This window comes from Microtus ochrogaster, unplaced genomic scaffold (assembly GCF_000317375.1).
Source record: "Microtus ochrogaster isolate Prairie Vole_2 unplaced genomic scaffold, MicOch1.0 UNK3, whole genome shotgun sequence".
Classification (NCBI taxonomy): domain Eukaryota; kingdom Metazoa; phylum Chordata; class Mammalia; order Rodentia; family Cricetidae; genus Microtus; species Microtus ochrogaster.
In genome coordinates, this window is record NW_004949101.1 from 18,749,941 (window position 1) to 18,773,310 (window position 23,370).

At 47.3% G+C, this 23,370-nt stretch overlaps 1 protein-coding gene across 1 annotated transcript in view; it reads right to left on the reverse strand.

Moving 5' to 3' along the window:
• Positions 1 to 12,672: 12,672 nt before the first annotated feature.
• The window catches only part of Fbln7 (fibulin 7), a 33,269-nt gene continuing 22,571 nt past the window's right edge, over positions 12,673 to 23,370 (reverse strand). The window contains exons 4-8 of the mRNA XM_026788508.1: positions 19,169 to 19,294; positions 17,450 to 17,623; positions 16,086 to 16,223; positions 13,537 to 13,675; positions 12,673 to 13,260 (exon numbers count right to left, since the gene is read on the reverse strand). Coding sequence (XP_026644309.1) covers positions 12,888 to 13,260; positions 13,537 to 13,675; positions 16,086 to 16,223; positions 17,450 to 17,623; positions 19,169 to 19,294 — 950 coding nt within the window. The 3' untranslated portion in view covers positions 12,673 to 12,887. The remainder of the gene's footprint in view (positions 13,261 to 13,536; positions 13,676 to 16,085; positions 16,224 to 17,449; positions 17,624 to 19,168; positions 19,295 to 23,370) is intronic.

Here is a 23,370-nt window from a genome sequence, read left to right on the forward strand (position 1 = left end):
TGTGTGTGTGTGTGTGTGTGTGTGTGTGTGTGTGTGCGTGTGTAGCAGGCAGCACCACCTTCAGTTACCATCCCACAAGTAGTTGCAGCCTATAGTCCTGCGGTTTGAGAAGCTGGGCTCTAGGCTAATCCAGGGTTGGGATTAAGAGTCCAGATTCCTCCCTATTTCTGTATTCAATGAATCTCTTTATGAAATCTGCTGATTGAGCCCCTTGTTTTGATTTTTGCTGCTGAAGTAAGCAGAATTATGTCATTATCAGATATAAAACTAGTCAATGTCTCTTTCAGGAAAAAGAAAAAAGACTGCAATGTTTAAGACCTGGCCTGCTGAGTGTCCTCCTCTGGACTCCCTGCAAATGGCTGACCTCTCTTACTAAATTCAACAGCAATTACACTAATAAAATCACTGTCTTGCTCCACATTCTTGGCAAAGAAAAGAGTGACTTCGTCGGAAGGGGCACTGTGAAGAAATGTGTGTAGTTAGCAGGTGGTGGTCTCCAGTGTTCCCAGGATGACTCTCCCCCAGCAAGGGGAGGTGGCGGACACAACTGATGTTTGGGGGATCTGTGGCTAGTTCCTCATGCTACCTACCATTCCAAAGTCATACAGACTGGGTGGCTCAAATAACAGAGATGGATTCTCTCATAGTCTTGAGGACTGCAGTCCTAAAAGGTATCAGCAGGGACACCTTTCCAGAAGGGACTTCCCACTGAAGACTCTAGAGAAGACTTTGCTCTTGCCTCTTCCTTGCTTCTGGATGTTTCCAGCAGCCCTCAGCTATCACATGACTGTCGCAGTACAATTGCAATCTGACCACCATCTTTCCTCTCTGTTGTGTCTGTTTTCTCTTAAACACTAGCCACTGAACTAAGGGCCTGCCTCAGTCTAGAATGGCTTCATATTAACTGCTTACATCTGTAGAAGACCTTGTTTCCAGTTAAGGTCCTCTTGAGGGGTGGCAGGCGTTAGGACTAAAGGTAATATTATGTGGGGTACACGTCCACCCTCAGCACAGGTTTATTATACCCCCCAGGAAAGTGTTTGGGATAAAGCTAGGGATTGCTCTTAAGAACCTTTTCAAATTCATTCTAGCGCCAGTTTTGCAATTTAAAGGCAATTTATAAAGCAGGTGGAAGGAGTTGAATACGTTCAGTGTCTTAGTCCACGGTGGGATCTTATTGTCAATGATGGTAGGTGTCTTAGTTCATTTCCCCCCTTTTTGTCTGGATTGCAGTGCTTGAGTAACAACACCACAGCCTTAGTGAACAATATCATTTCCACCCATGCCCCTATGCATCTACAGCAGCAGCTCACTGTCGTAACTCAGGAAGTTGAGCTAATGGAGCAACCATCACCCGGAGTGGAACCAGTTGCCATGTGAAGGAGAAGTGCACTCTGGGACTTCCAGCATCTTCAAGCCGCTGTACCACTTTTTCATCCAGTACACCTAACTGCAAGGGGGCAGGAAGTCCAGCCTGCCACTAGGCTCCGAGGTGGCCAATTCACTACTGCCAGCCTCAGACGCCAACTTTTCTTCTGTGACCTGTCCATCATCTTGTCCATGGTACAGGCAGGTGCCGGGGCTGCTTCAAGGTGCTCGCCCTAGTGGAGTTGGGATTTCAGCTGGTTCGGTCTGTAAGGATGCTTTTAGCGTCGATGAAAACTTCATCTGAAATCACGTCAATCCTATGTCGTCTCACATAGTAGGAAGCCCAGAGGCAGGAAAGACTCCACGTCCATCCCTGCTGGGAGCCTATCTCCATGTTCTTGGTTCTACTCACCAGGACATTGTGTCCTTTCCTGGCTTCCTTTGTTGCTAAAAAGATGGCTTCCAGCAGCAGCTGTGATGAGATATTTCCTCTCATTGGTGGAAAAGAAAAAGGCCATTCAGAAAGAAAATTCCTTCAGGGGCTGGAGAGATGGCTCGGTGGTTAAGAGCACTAACTGCTCTTCCAGAGGACCCCAGTTCAGGTGAGCACACATGGCGGCTTACAACTTTCTGTAACTCCAGTTCCAAGGAAATTGATACCTTCTTCTGACTGCTATGGGCACACACATGGAGTACAGTCATACACACAGGCAGAATATCCATACACATGCAAAAAATAATAAAAGTTATTTTAAGGCTATTTATTTTAAAATGATTTTCCTCACCCTCCCTAAGACTCTCCCTGTAGAGATGCAGCGGGCGTCTAGGAATGCCTCATTTGCAGCTGCTCCAGCCTGAGTTTCAGCTGATAGTGACTCACAGTGCTTGCCTTTGGTGTCTGGAGAGTACCAGGTGAGTTGTCTTCCACGGAGACACAACAGCTGCCATCAGAAAGTATCATAGCCTTGATGAGCTAAACCATAAAAGTTCGGGGATGACAACATACAGATCTAGTGAGTAGGCAGCCAGACATAAGCCAAAGAGATGTCACACAAGAAAGCACCCATGTCCACGCCTTGATTTCACGCTTCTAGTTTTCAGAGCTATAAAAGAATATCTTCCTAGTTACTTAATAATATTATTATTATTACTTTTACTTTTATTATTTATGAGACAGGGTCTCACTGTGTGCCCTAGTTGGCCTGGAACTCGCTATGGAGAACAGGTTGATCTCAAACCCACAGAAATCCACCTTCCTCTGCCTCCCAAGTACTGGGATTAAAGGTGTGCATCATACTGACCAGTTTTTTTGTTCTTAAGGTTGTGTGTGTGTGTGTGCCTGTGAAATTCAGAAGGGGCCATCAGATCCTCCGGAGGTAGAGTTACAGGCATCATAGGCTGCCTGATATAGGTGCGAGAAACTGAATTCCAATCCTCTGAAGGAGCAGTGAGTGCTGTTTCTTCAATCCCGAACTTATCAGTGCAAGAATTTAGGGGCTCATTCCTGTATGCCCCAGCCACGGAGGGAACATAGCAATCCCGTTTGAAGATGGAGTGTGTGGAGCAGCTCAGTGGCCAACTTTGCACAGCTATGTGTGTCCCACGAATAGAAAGACACAAAGGCAAGCTATTTATTCTACATGTGTACCCATGGTGGCTGTGAGTCCTACCATAGGGTAGAGTCCACTTTCTCCCAATGGGGACTCTGGGAAGTTTTGTTGGGGAACATTATTTTAAGGTGTGTTTCTTTTGTTTATGCTGCATTTGTTTAACTCTGCGAAGCTATGATTCTTTGCCTGTTTAAAACGCCTGATGGTCTATTAAAGAGCTGAACAGCCAATAGCGAGGCAGGAGAGATAAATAGGAGGGGCCATCAGGCAGAGAGGAGAAATAAGAGGAGAAATCTGGGAGAAAAAAGAATCCGGGAAGGAGAGAGGAAGGAGGATGACCTCAGGAACCAGCTACACAGCCAGACACAGAACAAGAAGGAAAGAAATGGCATACAGTAATAGGAAAGATAAAAGCCCTGAGGTCAAAAATAGACGGAATAACTTAAGAAAAACTGGCAAGAGATAAGCCAAGCTAAGGGCGGGCATTCATAACTAAGAATAAGACTCCATGTGTGATTTATTTGGGAGCTGGGTGGTAGGCCCCCCAAAAGCCAAAAGAGTGAAAGAGCCAAAACAACCAACAACAAAGTTTCTTTGAGATAAGGAACTAGATGTCTAAGGCCTTACTTTTCATTAGGAGAGGGGTCAAACCCACTTGGCATCAATCGGATGCTCCTGTTTGTGAGTCAGCTTCCATTCCCATGGCTCTGCTAATACTGGCTTTTGGTGGAAATCCTTGTATCAGAAGGATGGGGCCTGTGTTTCTCATCAAATTTACTTTAAAGAGAACCGTTTCAAGTGCCAGCTTCTCCATGAACTATCTGTGATCCTTCCAGGAAATGTTCCTTCTGCTGGAAACTTGAGTTATGGTGTCAGAAGTCCAATTATGTGGAGGCCACCGTGCTCTGAGAGGGGCTAAATCACACAGAGGCCCCAAGGGTAGGCACCCCAACTGTTGGTCCGTCTTTAACTCAACAGAGCCCACAAGAGTGACCAATCACCCTTGGGTAACCAGAGCCTCAGGCATGGAGTCTTCCCAGCTCAGAAAGTGTTATGGCTGGTGGACACCATACCCTAAGTGCTCTAGATCCAGGCTTCTTCAACGGGGTGATGATCTCATATGCAGCCATAAACTAAAGAAAGGGGTGCAAAATATTTGACACCAGCAGAAGGTTTCTGAGGTGGTAATGAACAAAAATGAATTCACAATCAAGCATGTGAGGAATCCGAGGGGTTTCTGGCGGGGCTCACACGTGTTGCATCATACATCAGTATAGCCTTGGTTCAGAACACACAACAGGTACATTTTGTATCACATATAAGATAGAGTCGGACCACAAACCACCATTGGGTGCTGTCTGAAATACTATGGCACAGATTTGAGACCTTTGTATGTTGTGAAATGCAGTTATTTTACACGTTTTTCTGCCATTACAGAAACATAATGATTTAATTATGGAAGCAAAGTCTTTTAATATTTTTCTCCTCTTAGTACCAGCTTAGTGTATCTTTGGATTGGATTGTGGTAGAGTGCTCGATTTTATCATTTTCATCTTTCCCCCTTTTTTGTTTTTCGTGTGTGCATGGTCTCTATCTGTGTACACATTTTTGCACGTATGTGGCCATAGATATGTGTGGGTGGCCATGTACATGCACACAGAGAAGTCCAAGATTGATGCTGGAAGCATCCTTGATTGTCTTCCACCTTACTCATTGAGGCAGGGACTCTCAATCAAACCCGCAGATTGCCAAGTATGAGTAGTTGTCCTATTTAGCTTTATTTGTCAGCTCGGCAGAGGCTAGAGTCAATTGAAGGACTACCCACATCAGACAGAGCCTAGAGACAATTGAAGAACTCTGCACATCTGACTGGCCTGTGAGCACATCTGTGTGGGATTGTCTTGGTTGTTAGTTGATGCAGGAGGGCCCCAATCAATCACTAATAAAGAAAATATTCTGTAGGCTAGCCTATAGACTGATCTTATGGAGGCCTTTTCTTTTCTTTGGGAACGGGGGTGGGAGTGGGTGGGTGGGTGGGTGTTGAGACAGGGTCTCTCTGTGTAGCCTTGGTTGTCCTGGAACTTTCTCTGTAGATCAGCCTGATTTTGAACTCACAGAGATCCACCTGCTTCTGCCTCCCAAGTTCTGGGATTAAAGGCGTGTGACACCACCATCTGACTGGAGGCATTTTCTCTATTGAGGTTTTTGTCTCTCAGATGACTATAGCTTGTGTCAAGTTGACATAAAACTAGCCAGCACACTGTATCTGAGGTCATGTAAAAATTTCCCAAGTACAAAAGTGTTAAGAATGAAAAAAGTGAGGCTGGAGAGATGGCTTAGCAGTTGACATTTGCTGATCTTAGGGAGGACCCAAGTTCACTGCGTACCCATTTTTCTTCTCTTCCTTTGTTGGCATCATTACTTTCTGTACCCTGACCAGGGGCCTTTTCTTCATGCATGTGAACTCGATGTGATCATACAGGCTTGGGTTTACATCCTGATTGTGCCTGCAAGAGATTCTGAGCCGTAATCCCAAACACCACGGATGTGTGATCCAACTGCCACCACATATAATCTGTGTTTACAGCATGCAGGTTGTGTGGATGATAGATATTCAGTATTTATATACAACTTGTGTGCATATTTTGCATGTTCATAACCCTCTTTTACTGTTTTAATTTTACTTGTTTATAGAAAGCTCTGTTAAGTTTATTGGAATAGTCAAGACTGTAGCAGACTTAGGGAAATGTAATATTTTCTGACTATTATTTGTTATTATTGTTTTGGAGGCAGGGTCTCATGTGTAGTCCAGGCTAGCCTAGCACTCACTATGTAAGCCAGACTGGCCTTGAACTCCTGCCTCAGCCTTCTAGGAGCTGAGAGTAAAGGTATGAGCCACCACACCTGGCTTGTTTGTATTCTTGCAGCCCCTGTCCCTCTTTGGTGACATATTTTCTCGTCTTCACATACATTGTAATCTCCTCTGGTAAACATAAGCGTCAGCAGGACGGGATTTAGTGGTCTCATCAGCCATTGCATCTTCAGGAAGCAGAGCAGGGCCAAGTCCTCAGTGGATACGCAGGCTGTCTTTGAACAAGCCCAGAGTTGGGAGGGCTCATCTTTCTAGCCCTGCTACGGGGACTTGGCCAAGCAGGGACAGTGGCTGGTGGAAAAGGATGCATTCCAGTCCCATCTCAGACTATAAACCCGTCAGGTTGATGGTGACCCTGGGATGGCATTTTGGGGTTTGGCGTATTTTCCTTTTTGTTTGCTACTGTTGGACAGGTTACAATTTAAAAATAGAGATTTTTTTAGAAAGCTCATCCAAACTCCTACTTAACTTTCCACTGCTCGACAGCTCATGACCTCCTGGCTGGTCACGCCCGTCTTCCTGGTGGACTGCTCCTCAGAGGTCCGAGACAGACAGTGGGGCAGGCTGCAGTCAGTCCTGCATTGGGGCCCACCTTTTCTTAAAGCAGGGTCTGCTCAGGAAGCAGATGTGGCAGTGGTGTTGTTGGGACCCCCTCCCTTAGTGAGGAACAGGGCCTTTTTGGGGGGTGGAAGGCTGCCTACGTCTTGTGGAGGAAATATTGGCATCTAAGACATGAAGGCAAAAATATTAAAAGCTACACACACTGATGTAACATTTTCAATGGCAAAGGACTGAAAATGGCCTTGCTGTCATCTCCAAATGACTAGATGAAAAAACCATGCTAAATTCTCAAAGTAGACAATCCATATGGGATATGGCTATGAGAAGTGATAACCAATGTTATTAATAATAATTTTAAAAAGGTCAAAGGAAGCATTGACTATTATATTATCTATCATTAATTTATATTATTTTACTTTTAATTTTATTGTTATTAACATTAATAATGTATTTGTATTGTTTTATTTTTGTGCATATGTGTGTTGTGTCTGTACACACAGAAAAGAGTGTTGGATCTCCTGGAACTGTACTTACAGGTAGTTGTGAGCCACCATGTGGGCACTGCTAGGAATCTAACCTGGGTTCTCTGCACGAGCAGCTGTGATGTTAAGTTGGGAGCGTTACCCCAGTCCCTGGCATCCAGCCCAGCATGCCCAGATCTGGGAGTTGTGTTGGTCTGAACTCCAAATCCCAGCATGCCAAGTCCTGACCCCTCCCTGGGGAAGGGTCACGCTCTTGGCCACCCAAGTGTGCTTCATTTAATAAAACATGGGCATTTTAATTTGACCCGATTGGATTTCTTTGCACTGAGCGGCTCATCTTAGCATTTTTCCTAACAGCTGCCAGTACTCAAAATTATGGAGCCATAAAAGGGAAATTGGCTGTTAAGAGGGAGGAAATATGGGGGGCTGGAGAGACCTCAGTGAGTACTGGGTCACACAGGTGGAACACAGACATACTTGCAGAGATAACACCCACACATCAAATTCAATTAAATTAAAAACCAAAAATCATGAGCAATTGCTAAAACATCAGGGCCGACAAGATGGCTCAGTTGGTAAATGCACTTGCTGAGTGCATGGAAGACACCTTCTCTCTCGTGCACCTCTTTGGCTTCCCTAGCAACCCAGCTGATCCTGCTTCTGCTCTGAAGGCCCCCCCCCCCCCTTAAACTGTTTTAGGGAATTTGGGCGTTGTCAATCTGTCTGGCTACTTCCTGCTGAGCAGGGACAATGCATTCTTAGATTACAATTTACTGCCATTTTCCAGCCGGCTTGGACTCAGGTCTCAGCAACAGCAGGGGAGAGGCAAAGACTCCTCCCCACTGAGCTGGAAGGTGGAGGTGTGACGGGGTTGAGCGGTGGCCCGACCAGGTCCTGGCCTGTTGCCCCTGGTAGGGACAGAGGTTCAAGCTGGTGAGCCTTACCACGGTTGTGCTGCGCTTCTACGCCCTGAGGCAGGTCCTGGTGTTTGCAGTTTTGCAGACCCTCAGTGCTGCTTGGCCTTGGAGCCACCTAGAGCTCCTTGGTCTTAGAGCTGCAGCTGCTCACACTCCACTGCAAACTCTGGAGGCCTCGGTAATTCGAACCACATGAATATACCTCCCTTCCTTAGCGTACCTTGTTCAGTAGCAAAATCCAGATCTCTACCAGGCTTATCCCAGGATGACACATTAAGATTGCCAGAGATGGCAAACCAAAGTGCAATTGTGTCACATTTAGCCAAAAACCTCTCCAAAGTGCTCTGTAACAGCTCGTTAAGAGCTAGAAAAATTAGGTGTGATGTTGAAGCGCCCATTCTAAAATCCCATTCTTACTTTTATTTTCATTTTAAACTGTCCACTTTGGTCGTGGCTATACTTTAAACCGTCCACTTTGATCATGGCTCTGACTTTAAACCGTCGCTTTGGTGGCGGCCCTATTACCCCCACTCTCCCTTCTTCTACCGGCGAGAGCGGAAAACCCGCTTTTTGTCGTGGATCCCCAATCTTTACCTTGAGGATTATCTGGTGCACCCCCTGATTGCAGCAAGTTCTGGGCTCCACGGAGAGAGGTTTGGAGGTTCCCCGTATGGGCCACCACTTGTCGCGTCCACCCTCGACCAGCAAGGAAAAACGCAACACCCAGAGCTTTTCTTGCAGCAGTTTTCAGGACTTTATTCACAGAAATCTATCTCCTTCTCTTTCTCTTTCTCTCTCTCTTTGACCTTTCTCTTCTCTCTCCTTTTTTCCCCTCTCCCTTCTCGGGCAAACCTCTCCCAGCCCTTAAGTAGGCATGGGCTACCAATCCTGGATTGCCAGGTGGGCACTGCCCATAGGTTCACGCATATGCAGGCGGCTGATAATCATTGTGTAATCAGGCATAAGTCAGGTCTTAGCCATCTCAGGAGTTGATTATACATCTCCATCAGTTGTGATTCCATGCAGCTCGCTACACATTTCTACCTTGTCTGAAGGTTAGAGAGTTTGGAGATTTGACAAGCACAGTTGCCGTCCTAACTCAGGAGGTGATTACTTGGTTCTTTTAAAATTAAGAGAGCTCAATGCCACCCTGACAAGTAGTCAGGATATGCAAATGTGCTTCTGCTCCTTTCTTTTGTAACTATGAGGTCACCTGGGGAAGGGCTGTCTTCAGTCTGTGTGACTCGGTGGACTTGACGTGGGGCACCTCACTACCTAGGCAACAGAATGCTGATGACAGAATGTCTCAGAATTAACCTTTCATATCAAGTTAATGAAGTCTTTTTTTACCTTCTCCCCCAGTTTACATTGGGTATAAAAGCTGTGGGAAAAAAATGCAGGTGATTTCAGGGCCTGAGTGATTCCTGAAATGCGTCCCTGATACTGTCTTCTGTTTTCTGTCTTATTATTTTATGTGTCTTCATATTTCTTTTATTTCTTCCCACGCCCCTACCGTGGTAAGAGGTGATTTTATTGAGGCTGGTCCTTGACAGGATACATAGTGAGACTGTCCCCAAAAAATCAAAAAGCAAATAAAGAAAAGAAAAAAAATAAACAATCCAATATTCTGCCTCTAACAAACTTCCAGGCCATTTGGTAGAAGGTGCAATGTGAGAATTCCCTGCTACATATTAAAGTTTATCAATAAATTATATTATATGGACCTAATTCAAGCAAAGAAAAACCCCAAGTCTCTCAGAGAAATTTAAACAATGATTAAATGGCTAAATGGCTGGAGGTATTGAGGAGTCTTTTTTTTTTTTTTTTTTTTTTTGCTTTTTCCAGACAGGGTTTCTCTGTGGCTTTGGAGCCTGTCCTGGAACTAGCTCTGTAGACCAGGCTGGTCTCGAACTCCCAGAGATCCTCCTGCCTCTGCCTCCCGAGTGCTGGGATTAAAGGCATGCGCCACCATTGCCCGGCCTTGAGGAGTCATTGTTAATGTATTCATATATGTATGCATTTATTTATTTGTGTGTGTGTGTGTATGGATGCGCATGTACCACAGCACAGTGTGGGGGTCAAAGGACAACTTGTAGAAGTTAATTCTCTTCTTCCACCACGTAGGTCCTGGGGATGGAAGTCTGGCTGTCCGTCCCCGTAGCTAACACCTTTACCAGCCGAGCCATCCCGCAGGCCCTGCTGTTAAATTTCCAGATAATGTTGAGTGCAGATAATGTTGAGGTCACGCTTTAGAGACATGTTTTAGAAATACACAATGAAATACAGATGGAATGATGCCATGTCTAGGACCTCCTTCAAGTCGTCGTGCCGAGGAGGGGGAGGAGGGACTGCAGGCAGACTTTGACGAAGCTGGTGATAACACAAGGGGGTTCCTCATGCTATTCTAGCTGTGAATCTGCAGCACTTGGATCTGTCTTACCCAGAAAAACGGGTAAACGCATACACGTTGACAACTGGTCACATTGACTTAACAACGACTGTAGCCTTGAGGGGACCCGGAAGCAGATCTCTGAAAGTAACGAGGGAGCATTGTTGCACTTTGGATCCAGAATGTCTCCCCATGTGTTTGGAAGTATTGGGGAGAGGCAGGGCCTAATGGAAGATCTTTGGCCCATAAGGGCATGTTATTGAAGTAGATTATGAGACATAGTCTTCTGCTGTCTTTACTCCCCGCCACGAGGTGAACAGTCTTTGCTCTGCCTCCTGTCATCATGATGATGTACCACCTCATCACGGCCCCAAAGCAAGAGAGCCAGAGGATCACAGACTATTATCTGTGAGCAAAAACAAACAAACAAAAACAAAACCCTTTTCTCTATGAGTGGACCATCACAGCTAGTTTGCTACGGGTAGGCCCATATTTCTATATGGCAGGGCAGCCAAGCCATCAAGCCATAGGCCACATCTGAGATGGGTCGCTAACCTAACAAAAGGTCAGGATGTTTTTGTTCCTTTCTTTGTAATTTGGAGGATGCCTGATTGAGATGTGCAGACAGGTAGTTGTGGACATGACAAAAAGCCATTCACCTGGTTACCTAGGAGACAGAATGCTAATGTATTTCCCCTAAGTTAAGTTTTGGTATAAAGACGGTTTGGAGAATAAATGGAGAATTTCTTCAGGATGTGAACTCAGGATTTCATGAGGGACCACTGAGAAAGAATCTCCTTCCTGATGAAACCGTGTGAGTCGTGTCTTTATTCCCATCTCCTCCATGCTGGTCCAGAGAGGGAAGAGTAGTTTATGTTGGGGCTTCAGACCCTGACAGCTACGGCAACACAAAGCTGACTAACACAGTAGAGAGAAGAGGAGGAAGGGTCTAAGGACAATCCACACCATGGAGCGAGACAGTCAGGCACTCAGACAGGTAAGTACCACAGGGACTGAAGCCAGGTGATTTCCTAAGTGGGAGGCAGCTTTGACGATGACAGATCTCAGTGGAGAAAAGTACTACTTAACACTGTTTGAGTTGCTATCGGACACCATCATGTTACCAACTAGAAACGAAGGCTCTGGATAATGTTTTAACAAGTCACATAACGACTGGAATAGCAGATCTTCAGGCCCTCGCCTGTGGTTGGAGAGCCTACCTCTGCTCCACGGGAAGGGTCTCGGCCTTTGTCTCGGGACAAACTCTCCTAGGGGCTTCACACTAGACTCATCACTAAAGCAGGAACACCTAGTTCAGCTTCCTAGTGGCTGCCAGGACAAATGCAAAGGTTTAGATGGGAAATAGGGAGCTGGCGTATTTTCTTGGTTTCTGTTTGATAAGAGTTTCATGTAGTCCAGGCCTGCCTCAAACTGGCTATGCAACCGAGATATGTAGAACCGTACTCAGTTTTATGCAGTGCCCGAAAATGAACTTAAGCCTTCGTACATGCTAGGTAATAACTCTTCCAAATGAGCTATGGGTCCAGCCCCCTTGTCTTGTTTGGGACACAGTCCCACTGCCTTATCCAGAGGGGTGTCCTTGAACTCACGATCCGCCTGTCCCATTCTCAAGAAATAGTTTTTAAATAAAAGCTATAAAAAGCAATACCAGTAGATTAATGCATATTTGGACTCTGTAACTCTTCTCAACCCATCTAGTTTTAAATTGGAATTGAAGTGGTTTCCCCCATCCCACCCAGTTCTCAGTGGTAGGGAGAGTTTTCCTGCTCCGTTCGTCTAGAAGAAGACATCACCACTTGGTTCTTCCAGCAGCGGCAACAGAAGAAAGCCATGAAATGAAAGACAATTTGAGTATTCTAAACATGCCATGACCAGATGCCATCCTTCCTGATCTCCCATGTGACCAACCTATAGAGAAACGAGTGAAACAATTGGAAACATTACCTCTCTCACTCTCTTGTCCCTCTATGTCCAACCTGGGCTGGAAGAGAGCTATCCCTTGCCAGAATGCGCTCTCCAGCTCAGGGAGAAGTCAGATGGGCAGAGAGGAGAACTCTATTTCCACAGCCATCATACCAGCTCATGTTTTTGAGACATGTTTTCTCTAAAGTGAAGAAACTCTGGCAGAATCCATGATTGAATGTTGACTCCTTGGTCTAGTAGGATCCACTCGGGGTTCCTAGGCTCTCCTACAGCCCCCCTCTCCAAGAAGGCTCACAGGGATGTTAGACCGTTCACAGAGCTAGAACATGCTCAGCCAGAACAAGCGTGGCAACCTCAATGCAGAACAGTCGGCCTGTATCTCAGGCAGGCCCCATGAGCTCCTTCCCCACCTCAGCTGGTTCAAACTCACACAATCGTTCACACAGCATTTTGAGATTCTGTGCTGTCTCCAAAGAGGAGAGCCGCAGCGGGACTTAGAGCGGAAAAAACGAGAAGAGCTATGGTGGTACAGTATTTGTATTCTGGCTTCCCTTCTGTGCCGGCCCGTGGGATAGAGCACAGCACATTGCTCTAGAAGCCCTGATGAACAGGCAACGTGTGTGGGAACACGACAAAGAGGAGAAATGGCCAATGACCATCGCAGCTCTTGCCTACAGCTGTGTCGTTGGAGAAGAGAAATCAACCCAGATCTCAAATCTCAGTCCTCCGACTACCATGACGTCCTTAGAATTCATAGGGAGACACAAAGATGGTGATTTTGGAAGTGTGCATGGCCTGGTAGGAGCGGACCAGATATTCTGACATGTCAACGTCCACCTGCACAGTCTGAGGCCCTTTCAGGGTCTGTTTAAGGATGAGCTCCCCTGTCTGCCGGTCTGAGCGCTGTATTACGAAGTGGCCACGGCTGTTCCCACCCACAATTCTGAAGCGCAGGCTGTTGAGCCCAGACTGGCCAGGAACTGAGGCTGTGGCCATGCGGAAGAGCGTGGCGGGCGTCTTCAGGTTGGAAGGTAGAGAGAGGTAGTGGAAGGTGACAGTCTTGGGCATGTGGCGACACAGCCTGTTATCCATGGGACAGGGGCTTCGCTCGCACTGGCTGGAGCAGAGGTAAAATGGAGACGGTTAGGCTTGGGGAAACTCAAGAGGGGCTGCCCCCTCTGCCCTCCTGAAGAGGCCACACTCCTGTAGACTCTAGCATCTCTTTGGACGCACAAATGTCTGCGCTTCAAGTGAGTTGACAGTTGTAGGAGAAATGGAATCTCAGAGAAGCTTCTCTGTCTCTCCTATTTCCTGTGTACAGTGAAACTATCCTCCCTCCCCATAAACTGCATGCCCAGCCATGGCCATGGATCCATGCTCCGGATCTACTCACAAGAGAGATGTCTTCACGTAGCTTACGTTGCCGCTGGCCTCAGGGCACTCGGGTTTGACACACTGGAAACTTCCTCCAGTGTTGAAGCATGTGGTCCCTTGGGGGCACGTGTGCTGTAAGCTCACACACTCATCAACATCTGTATTTCAGGAGACACAATGAAGGCTGTGAATCTTCCTGCCTTTCCTGTCTCAATACAGCCACTTGAAACCCCAATAGGCAATGGGATGGGAGACTCCACCAGGGGTGAACTTTCCAAACACCCAACACTTACTCTGTGTGTGTCATGCATGTAGCGTGTATGTATGCGGAGACCAGAGGCTGACTATTTGGGTATTTTCCTCAACCACATATCCACACTGTTTTTTAAAACGGGGTCTCTCACCGAACCTGAGATTTACTGGTTCCGCTAGGTCGGCTGGCTAGTGAGTGCCAGAAGCCCACCCCCTAAGAGCAAGAACCTATCAGGTATTCTGTTTTCTTTCAACATCTGAAACTGAGGTCCTGCAGATGTACTCTAGGACTCTGGCGGTGAAGCCCCTTCCCTGGGATGCTGTCTTCTTTTCCTGGGGTGTGACAAGTGGTAGGGGTTCGTGTCAACACCAAGTGAGTCGCCTGCCTGCTTCTCAGCCCTAAGTGCTTTTGAGTCTCCTTAATGCCATGGTTGTCCTCAGATCAGACTCAAACCTTTAGGGATGCCTGCCTCTCATACTAAAAGCAAACATCCCTGCTCAGTTGTTTTTAACCAGAGTTCTCTGTGCCCTTTACAGACATCCAGTGAGTTTATCCGGCTGGAGGCTGTCCCTTCCCAAGCCCAAGGACTCCGATGTGGACTCATATGAGCCCTGTGAGAAGGAGATGGAGCGGATGGTGGATGATAGATCAATGGGTGGGTGGGTTAGTGGAAGTGTAGGTGGGTAGGTGTGATAATAGCTGTCTGGACATCTCCTATTCCCCTGCTGCCCACTCCTCTACATACATTGCTGTCCCATAAGATGTCACCAGAGAACCACTTCTGGTTCTAAGTCTGTAACTTAGCCCCCAGCCCTTTCTCTTTGCCTTCTTCTCCAGAAGCCATTTTTTTTGATGCCTGCTGGGTTCCCTTCACTGTGTCTCATCCATGGAGGAGTCAGGCTGGACATCCTTCCAGTGTGAGCCTGAAGCAGTCACATTCTCCCCAGAGTCCCCCGCAGCCCCAAGCCCCAATAGAGCGAAGTAAGAGGGGACTCTGCTTTCCCTTCAGGCCTGAACTGTGTACAGCAGCCCCAAATGATACATGGTTTGACTTACCTGTGGCCAACTGTAGCTTGAAAATATTAAATAAAAATCTCTAGAAACAGGTAATTCATTGGTTTTTTTAAAATAAATTTTATTATAATGCATTATAGTTATTTATCTTGTCATTAGTTGTTGTTTTTGCTTGCTCTGCCTACTTTATAAATTAAACTTCACGCTAGGTAGGTACTATAGGACAGAAACGTTCTGCAAGTAGGGTTAATACCGTTCAACTGGATTTGGGTATTGACCCATGGATGGAGGGAGGGGCTGCTGTATTCTGATTGTGTTAATATGGAGAACTGATGTATCTATGTTATTAATCTCTATGTTTGTCTTCAGAGGAGGTGTGGCAGCGGGAGGCCTCCTGTTGGTGTGCCCAGCCTCCACTAGATTTGTCTGCTGTCCATGAAGGGGACTGCAGCTTCAGCCTGTCCTTTCTGTGCCCCCCTTGCCCTGCAGACACTCCTTGCTGGTGAAGGGGCTATCTGCACCGTTTCTGGAAACAGAGAACCCTCAGCCCTGTCATCCAGGGGGTCACAATGGATGGGTGGCCCTTAGGGAGAACCTGAGGTGTTTTGCATTTACACCCCACGCTCCGATCTATTCTCTGTTCCTGGGAGACTGACTGTCTGCCTAGGCTCTCAGGCCTTTTGGCCCCCAGGTCCTCTTGTTTTCAGGCCTCAGGTGTCTAGTGGAGCCTGCATATGGAGGCTGAGCAGCTGTGGTCTCTGTTTTCAGCCTGGGGGCAGTCTGGTGGTAGATGTACACTCCAGCCACAACTGTGGTCAGGCTCCTCTGAGACCGGTCCCTAACCCTTGCCTGTCACTGATGGCTCTGTCTCTCTGTTGTCCTAGCAAGCCACCACACATGGCCGGTGCTGTAGAGCCTGGCCGTGCTGAGGTACAGCACCTATAGTCAGAGGACACTAGTGGGTGGACACACAGGGCCATGAAGCCTCCTAGGTCCCTTCAGATTCCAGTAGAGTGGACTCTGGCTGGCTTTTTGGCCTTTGGGTTCAGGTCTAGCTGAAGGTATTGCTGAATAAGAGGAAGTGACCTTCCCCAGAAATGTCACTCACGTGAGGTCAGAAGAGGCTGCCTGGTTAAACAGCTAATTTGTATAGAAGATATATAACCTGATCTTTGAGAGTTCTCTTTAATAACTTCTTTTCCAAGATTGAATGTGTCCCCGGCTTTGATTGGGGATCATGGGTGAGAGCAGGGGGGACCTCTAGCCTGGTGGTCACCCGCCTCTGCTGCGGTCTCACTCACCTTCACAGGTCTTGCCATCAGCCAGGACCCCGTATCCACTGGGGCAGGCACAGCGGAAGGAGCCAGGGGTGTTCAAGCAGGTATGCAAGCAGAGCCGGGGGCGTCCCTCCTGCCCATAGATCTCACACTCGTTCACATCTGGGGACAAAAGTGCCCTTGATTCCAGGAGGCTGTGCGGTCTCCATCAACTAGACTTGTTGGCAGCTGTGCCTAAACAGCTGGATGAAGCGACCAGCTACACCTACAGAGGAGCATCTGGGATGCTTCTCTTCCCCCAGTCTAGGGCCAAGAGAGCTGAAGGGAGGATTGGGAGGAGCTGATGTGGGCGACCCTAGGAGGGCTCCTCAGTCTGACTTGGGAAATGTTACAAAGTCTAGCAAGTCAGGTACCCCACCGGGAGAGGAAAACCAGATTCAGACACCTAGCTTAGCCCTCCTCATTTTCAGCAATGGAGAATGAGGTAAGAGAGACCCTGCAGCCTGGGTGTGGCAGGTCTGTATGCTCAGCATTTGGGAGGTTGAAGCATGGATCTCCATTTGAGGTCAGTCTGGGCTGTACATTGAGACTCCTCTTTAGAAGGTGATGGGGAGTAGTTTTACTTCTAATGCTGTGAAATGAACCTCTTAGCATTAACTGGCCAGATCTCAGGATGGAACTGTTGTCTAGCTGCTATCAAAAGCGGAATGTAGAGTTAGTTAAACTGAGGAGGTGACTAGGGAATGAATCTCAGGTTGTGCCCACATCCATGGCTCTGTCTGCCATAAATGTTCCCAGCCACTCGCTGGCCACGCCCCCCAGAGGCAGGGAGGAGGCTGTGGACACTTGTAGGCAAAAGGCTCCTCCAGGCTATCACCCCCTGACTGTCTTCTTCCTCCCCTACCTGCTCCTGTGTTACAGAAGATGGCCTTGAACTTTTGACCCTCTTGCCTCCATATCTCAAGTGTTGCAACGGCACTCCAAGTTTAAGGGGTGATGAGATTGCACTAAGGGTCTTGTGCATGCTAGGCAAGTGCTCTAGAGACTGAATGCAAATCCCCAGCACTCTATCTGCTGGCTCTACTGTCTCAGAGAAGGCCCTGGGAGCCAGCCGTGGAAAGATAAGAGTGTACACTGGGAGGAGACCCAAGATGGGCTCGCAGCCACGTCTTTCTCCAGAATCCCCCTGAAGTCTACCCGTTAATTTCATTCATCTTGGCAACCCTTATCTAAAGGCAAATCACAGATATTTCTGAGACCATGCCCAGGGAGAACCTCGCCCCACCTAGCACTCCGCCCCAGGACTGCAGAGGGGACCGTTTGTTCCCAGGCTCACGTCCTCAAGTCTCCTCCCGTGGTCCCCGCTCCCCCGCGGAGCCCAATCCTACCCAGGCAGGCGGCGTCGCTGCCCAGGGTGCCGCTCAAATGGAATCCCGCCTCGCAGCTGCAATGCTGCTCCTGCCCCACCTGCGTGCAATGCGGCGGGTGACTGAAGGCGGAGTCGCTGTGCATGCTGCCCTCCAGAGCCCCGGGGTCGCTGATCACACCGTCCTCTGGGGCCTCTGCGGGAAGAAGACACACTCAGCGCCTGACCCGCCCCACCCCTCCAGCACCTGCTGTGCTCCCCAGGACCGGAGAGACCCTATCTCCCAATGTGTACTCCACAGAAGGGAAGGTATGACAAGTGAAAAGTCCTGAGTTCAATTCCCAGCAACCATTACTTTACCAACCATCTGTAATGAGATCTGGTGCCCTCTTGAGGAGGAAACCTCATCAGCTTAGACCATGAAACCCAATTATGGACAAGTTCAACAGAACCGCCATATACGGGCTGCCCACGCATGCTTCAGCATTGCCAGGGCATAAAACTCATATTTTCAACCTAAAGAGAGGGACTGCGACCCGGACAGGACTCGCAAGAGAGCAGAATGCAATAGCAGGACAGCCAGGTGTACTGCAGTATGAAGTCCGAGATTCATTTTACAATCTTGTGTAATATCCACAGTGCAGGGAGCACAATGCCTACAATGCAGGGAGCTCTAAAGTTTAAAAATTTGAGCCTCTACTTTTTCTGGTGTGTGTGTGTGTGTGTGTGTGTGTGTACACTTCTGTATACAAGCTTGTGGCCTCCTCAATAAAATTGTTCTTTTATTACAGTTTTTGTGTCTTTCCAAGAACAGACAGTAGTTTTTAAACCACAATAAAAATAAAGTAAATGGGAAAAAAACAAAACAAGCAAAACCAGGGTCTCACTATGTAGCCCTAGCTGGCCTAGAACTCACTGTGCAGACCAAGCTGGCCTTTAACTCCTGCCTCTGCCTCCTGAGTGTGGGGATGAAAGAATTTTTTAAAAAAAATATTATGGGTAAGTGCCTGTGTGTATATATGTACAGTCTGTGGTGCCTGGTGCCCATGGAGGCCAGAAGAGGATTTCTTGATCTCCTTGGAACTGGAGAGTTAGTTACATGTGGCTGTGGGCACCATGTGGGTGCTGGGAACCCCTGACCTCTGCAAGAATAGTACCTGTTGGAACTCACTAATCAAATGTCTGATTATTTATATCTAAAACACCTTGCCCTGCTAACTCTGCAGGGTGTGATCGGAATGGGAAGAAAAAATGATTCTGCTAATGGATGAAACACTAACCAGGCAAAGGTGCCCCAATGTGTCTTCCCAGGGCCTAAGACGCACGCTGTTAAGTTGGAGTCTATCTCTCTAAAGGAAGGATCAATAATCTTTATAATCTCTGGTTATAAAGAAAGAGCTAATGGGACTGGAGAGAGGTTACGAGCACTGGCTGTTCTTCCAGGGGACCAGGGTTCAACTCCCAGCACCCCTGTGGCAGTTCATGACTGTTTATAACTCCAGTTCCAGGGGATCTGATACCTTCACATAGACATATATACAGGCGAAATACCAATGCACATAAAATAATAAATAAATTGTAAAAAAAAAAAGAGCTAAGCCCATCCAAATGAATACCTTAGGGATCAGTTCAGTGCATGGTAATCAAGAATTCCTGACATATCTGCCTTTGGTGACCATGACCAGCATCCTTGCCAGCCCCCAGGGGAGCATCCTCACCAAGTCCCGCAGTGGCTACATACCAGGCTGGGTCTGATTCTGACAGTGGTTGCCAGTTTTCCCTGGAGGACAGATGCATCTGTACTGGTTGGTTCCTTCCACACACGTGCCCCCATTGTGACAAGGCTGGCTAGAGCACTCACTGGCGGCTAGGAAAGGAAGTCAACACGTGATCACCCAGATTCCAGTGTGAAATCAAGCAAAAACCAACTACGGGTTTTCCCTTACATGGTAGGACCACTCCAGCTTTCTGTCTGGCTTGGGTTCTGGTTTGCTTTTGAGACGAGGTCTCATTATGAAGCCCAGCTGGGCACTCTTGTTTGTGATCCTCCTGCCTCAGCCTCCTGGGAACAGACGTGTTCCACACCACTACCCCGGCTTTCTCCGTTTTCACCTTGTCCTTGCCCTCTCTCTACCTGTGGGAACTGGGGAGTAACCAAGGAGCTGAGTGCAGCCCCTGCCTCACACTATGCCCACACGGGGCTCTGTGTGCAGGAACTGCCAGAGCACCATCCAGGCTCTGTGAAGAAACCCGGTGCTGTAATTTACGAGTGTACACAGCTGCGGCCAGGTGTTGGCATCCGCTTGTGAGGGAGGCTCTTCTGCTCTTCAACTCTGCTCCAAGGTGGAGCCCAGGCTGGCCTTGAACTCCCTCTCTTTGAAGTCAAGGATGAAACTGAATTTAGGGACTTCCTGCTTCCACCTCCTGGGTGCTAGGATTAACAGGTATGTATCACTGTGCCCATTTTTATTTGATGCAGGGCCTCATGCCCGCTAGCCTTACTCTGAGCCGCATTATCATTCCTGGATCATCTTTCAAACAGGAGCTAAATTCCAAGAAATTAAAAGGGGGAGAGAGGATGGTTCAATGGAATATCCAGAGATGAGGGAAATTAACTCTCTGAATTTATACTCAGTACCCCTGAGCTCCATCAATGGGGGAGCTGTTCCATGAAGAAGAGAGGAGAGAAAAGGAGGGGAGGGGAGGAGAGGGAAATGGAGGCAGAAAGAAAGAGAATTTTAAACGTTCAATAGATTTTTTTCCCCTCTGAGTTAGGTAGCTCAGCAGTTGCACACCTGCCCTGCATGCATGAGGTTCCCATCCCCAGTACTGACCCCACAAGGAAACTTGAGTTTCCAATTTTCTGTGCTAGGTTAATGGGTGTTTTTTTTGTTGTTCGTTTGTTTGTTTTTAGTTTTTTCTCATTTATACTTTTTGTATTCTTCCCTTTTCTACAACAAATACTTACAAAATGTCTTACTTTGGAAAAGATGATTTTGTAAAACCTTCACTGTTCCAAATGTCCCAGGCCCATTTAAGCACAGGCACGCAGGGGCCATTTCTGTCCAAGAGGAGCTTTGTCAGCTCGCTAACTTCACTACAGTGCAGAACAGTACTTGCTCTTAGCCTCTGAGCGTCTCTCAGAGGAGGGAGACACGAGAATGTCCCCTTCAGGCCTAATGACCTTTCTCTGTGTGTCTCCCAAGAGGAAGAAGCAGGGGCTCTGCGCCCAGCGAGAACCACAGCCTCATTCTGGGTCCCTCAAGACTCAGGCTGTCCACATCCACAGAGAAGGCACTATTTCCATCTCCCCGAAACCTCGGGTTGATGACATGCTTCCCAGTCAGCCTGTTTTGGATGATCAATTTCCAGGAATGCACTCAAGACCATACCACGCACAATTGCCCCCTCCCCCCAGGCCCTGTCAGTCTTCCAAGGTCTCTCAAGGTCCAACCCTATCTTTGCTTACTGCCCCCCTCTGAAAGCGGGCAGATCAATAAACCATGAAGGTACGGGAAGGGAGCCAGAGAGTGTGACCGTTTATATCCCTCAGCTTGGTGTCAGCGCACCACAGCCGTTATCTGTCCTTGGGGAGACTCCAGTGGAAGACACTGAGCCGCGCTTGCACCCGAGCCCGTCAGGAGGGGCTAGGGTGACCGAGATGTGAACAGGTGCCCCGCGTATCCATTTCTCTGCAGGCTCCAGGCAGACGTTCTGCGTTTCTTATCTTGACGGGCAGTCAGAGGTATTCAATGGCCTGATGCCCAGGCAGGCAAATGCTATGTCCCAATTGAAGGACAGTTGTCATCACATTCAAGGGTATCCCAGGATGTGGCATTCAGTTCTGACTTTAGAACTGTGAAGAGGGCCGTGGAAGTGATGGGAAGAAAGGCTGGCGAGTCAAACAAAGCGTGGGCACAGTTACGGTTCCGTCTCCTGTTTCATGAATACTTGTGCTTCATGAAAGTGAATTGTCATAAGTATACTCTACCTTTTTCTCTCTTCAAAAATATTTATGTATGCATGTATATATGCACGCCTGTATGTATGTGAGTCAGGGTCTCCAGTAGCAGAGGCTGGCCTTGATCTTAATATATAGCGGCAGATGACCTTGATCTTATGATTTCCTGTCTCCTCATCTTGAGTGGTAAGGTTACAGGCCTGAACCACCATGCCTGATTTGTGTGGTGCTGGGCTTTGAACTCAGGGCCTCATGCACACAGAGCAAACACGCTACCGTAGTACAGCTACATTCCCATTCCTTTCCCCACCACTTTCCCTTTTTCATTCTACTTTTTCCTGGCTTCTGCACTTCGTTTTAAATTTCCCATTATTCCAGTGACTTTATTTCTAAGGTTTTCTTATTTTTAATGTTGCTTTTACATTTCATTATTTTGATTTGGGGGGAGGGCAGGGAGCACATGAATGTCATGAGTGGAGAGGTTAGAGAATAACTTTTTAAGAGTTCGTTCTTTGCATCTACCCTGTGGGTTCCAGGGATTGAACTCAGGTCATCAGGCTTGGGGGCGAGAGCCTTTCCCTGCTGAGCCTAGATGTTTCGTAGTCTTTATATTTTACAACCTTCTATTGACTTGATTCGAAGTACTGGCTTATAATTTCCCTCTGTTTTAAGGGAATGTATTTCTGGCAAGTCTTTGTTGTTTATGGAAACTTGGTCTCCATTTTTTTAATTTTTGTACACCAGCTTGCATGGGTTTAGCAGGAGTCCTTTCTTCCCCGACTCGTACTTATATGAAGTAAGTTTCCCGTGGGCCTTTAGCACCTTCAGGCCTCTAAAATTTCCTTTCCTGTTATTTTTCTATCATGATCAAAACCAGAACCTCCTACCTCCTCAGGTCTGTCTTGATGATATCCATTTTGTTTTTAGATCTATTTTATTATCTTACGTGTTTGAGTGAGTTGCCTGCATGTATGTGCATGTGTATCCCATGCATGCAATTCCCATGGAGGCCAGAAGAGGGCAAAAGATTCCCCAGCACTGGAGTTACAGATGACTCTGAGGGGTTGTGCATTCTTGGAACTAAACCCAGGTCCTCATCAAGAGGAGCAAGGACTTTGAACGGCTGAGTCAACTCTCTGACCCTCCTGATGGCATCTTTATGTGAACAACAATATCTTATTTGCACTTGTTTTCTTTGTGTTCAACTTGGGTTCTCGTCAACATTTTGGCATGAAACTTTTGGGGATTCTTGTCCAGACTCCCCCTGGCACTAAGGTTTTCTATTAAAGAGTCCTGGCTCGGGGTGTAACCTAGTTGGCAGACTGTTTGCCTAGCATGCATCAGGGTCAGGGCTTGGTCCTCAGCATAAAACTGGGTGTGGTAGCCTATGCCTGTGATCAGATGCATAGCATCTAAGAGAGTCAGGGGAGCAGAAGGTGAGATGGGCAGTTTTACCTCCAATCAAGCTGACCTTTAATAGATTGTCTCTAAAATGTGTGAGCTCAGAGAACTGGCCCTGAATTCTTGAAGAATCAACCAATGAATCTCAGAAGGAGAATCCAAGGGACACTTCCCGAGACGTAAGAGACAGGACAACCAGTTAGAAATACGGTCTGGGTTCCAATTCAAACAGTGTTAAAAACAACAGGGAAAATTGTATTTGAGCTAGACATTTTACGACACTAAGAAATTTACCTTGTGAAAGTTACCGGAATTTTAGTTTATAAGATCTTCCTTCTATACTTGTATGTGTTAAATTTTTTTCTTTTTTTAAAGTATATTTTTATTTTATGTCTATGAATTGTATGCCTGCATGTATGTGTGAGTACCACACGTGTGCAGTGCCTGAATCCCCTGAAACTGGAATTACAGACAGTAATGAGCAGAGCTGTGGGTGCTGGGAACTGAACCCAGATCCTCTGCAGGAGCAGCTGGTGCTCTCGGCCTCTGAGCCATCTCTCCCTCGATGGTTCTCTTCCTTC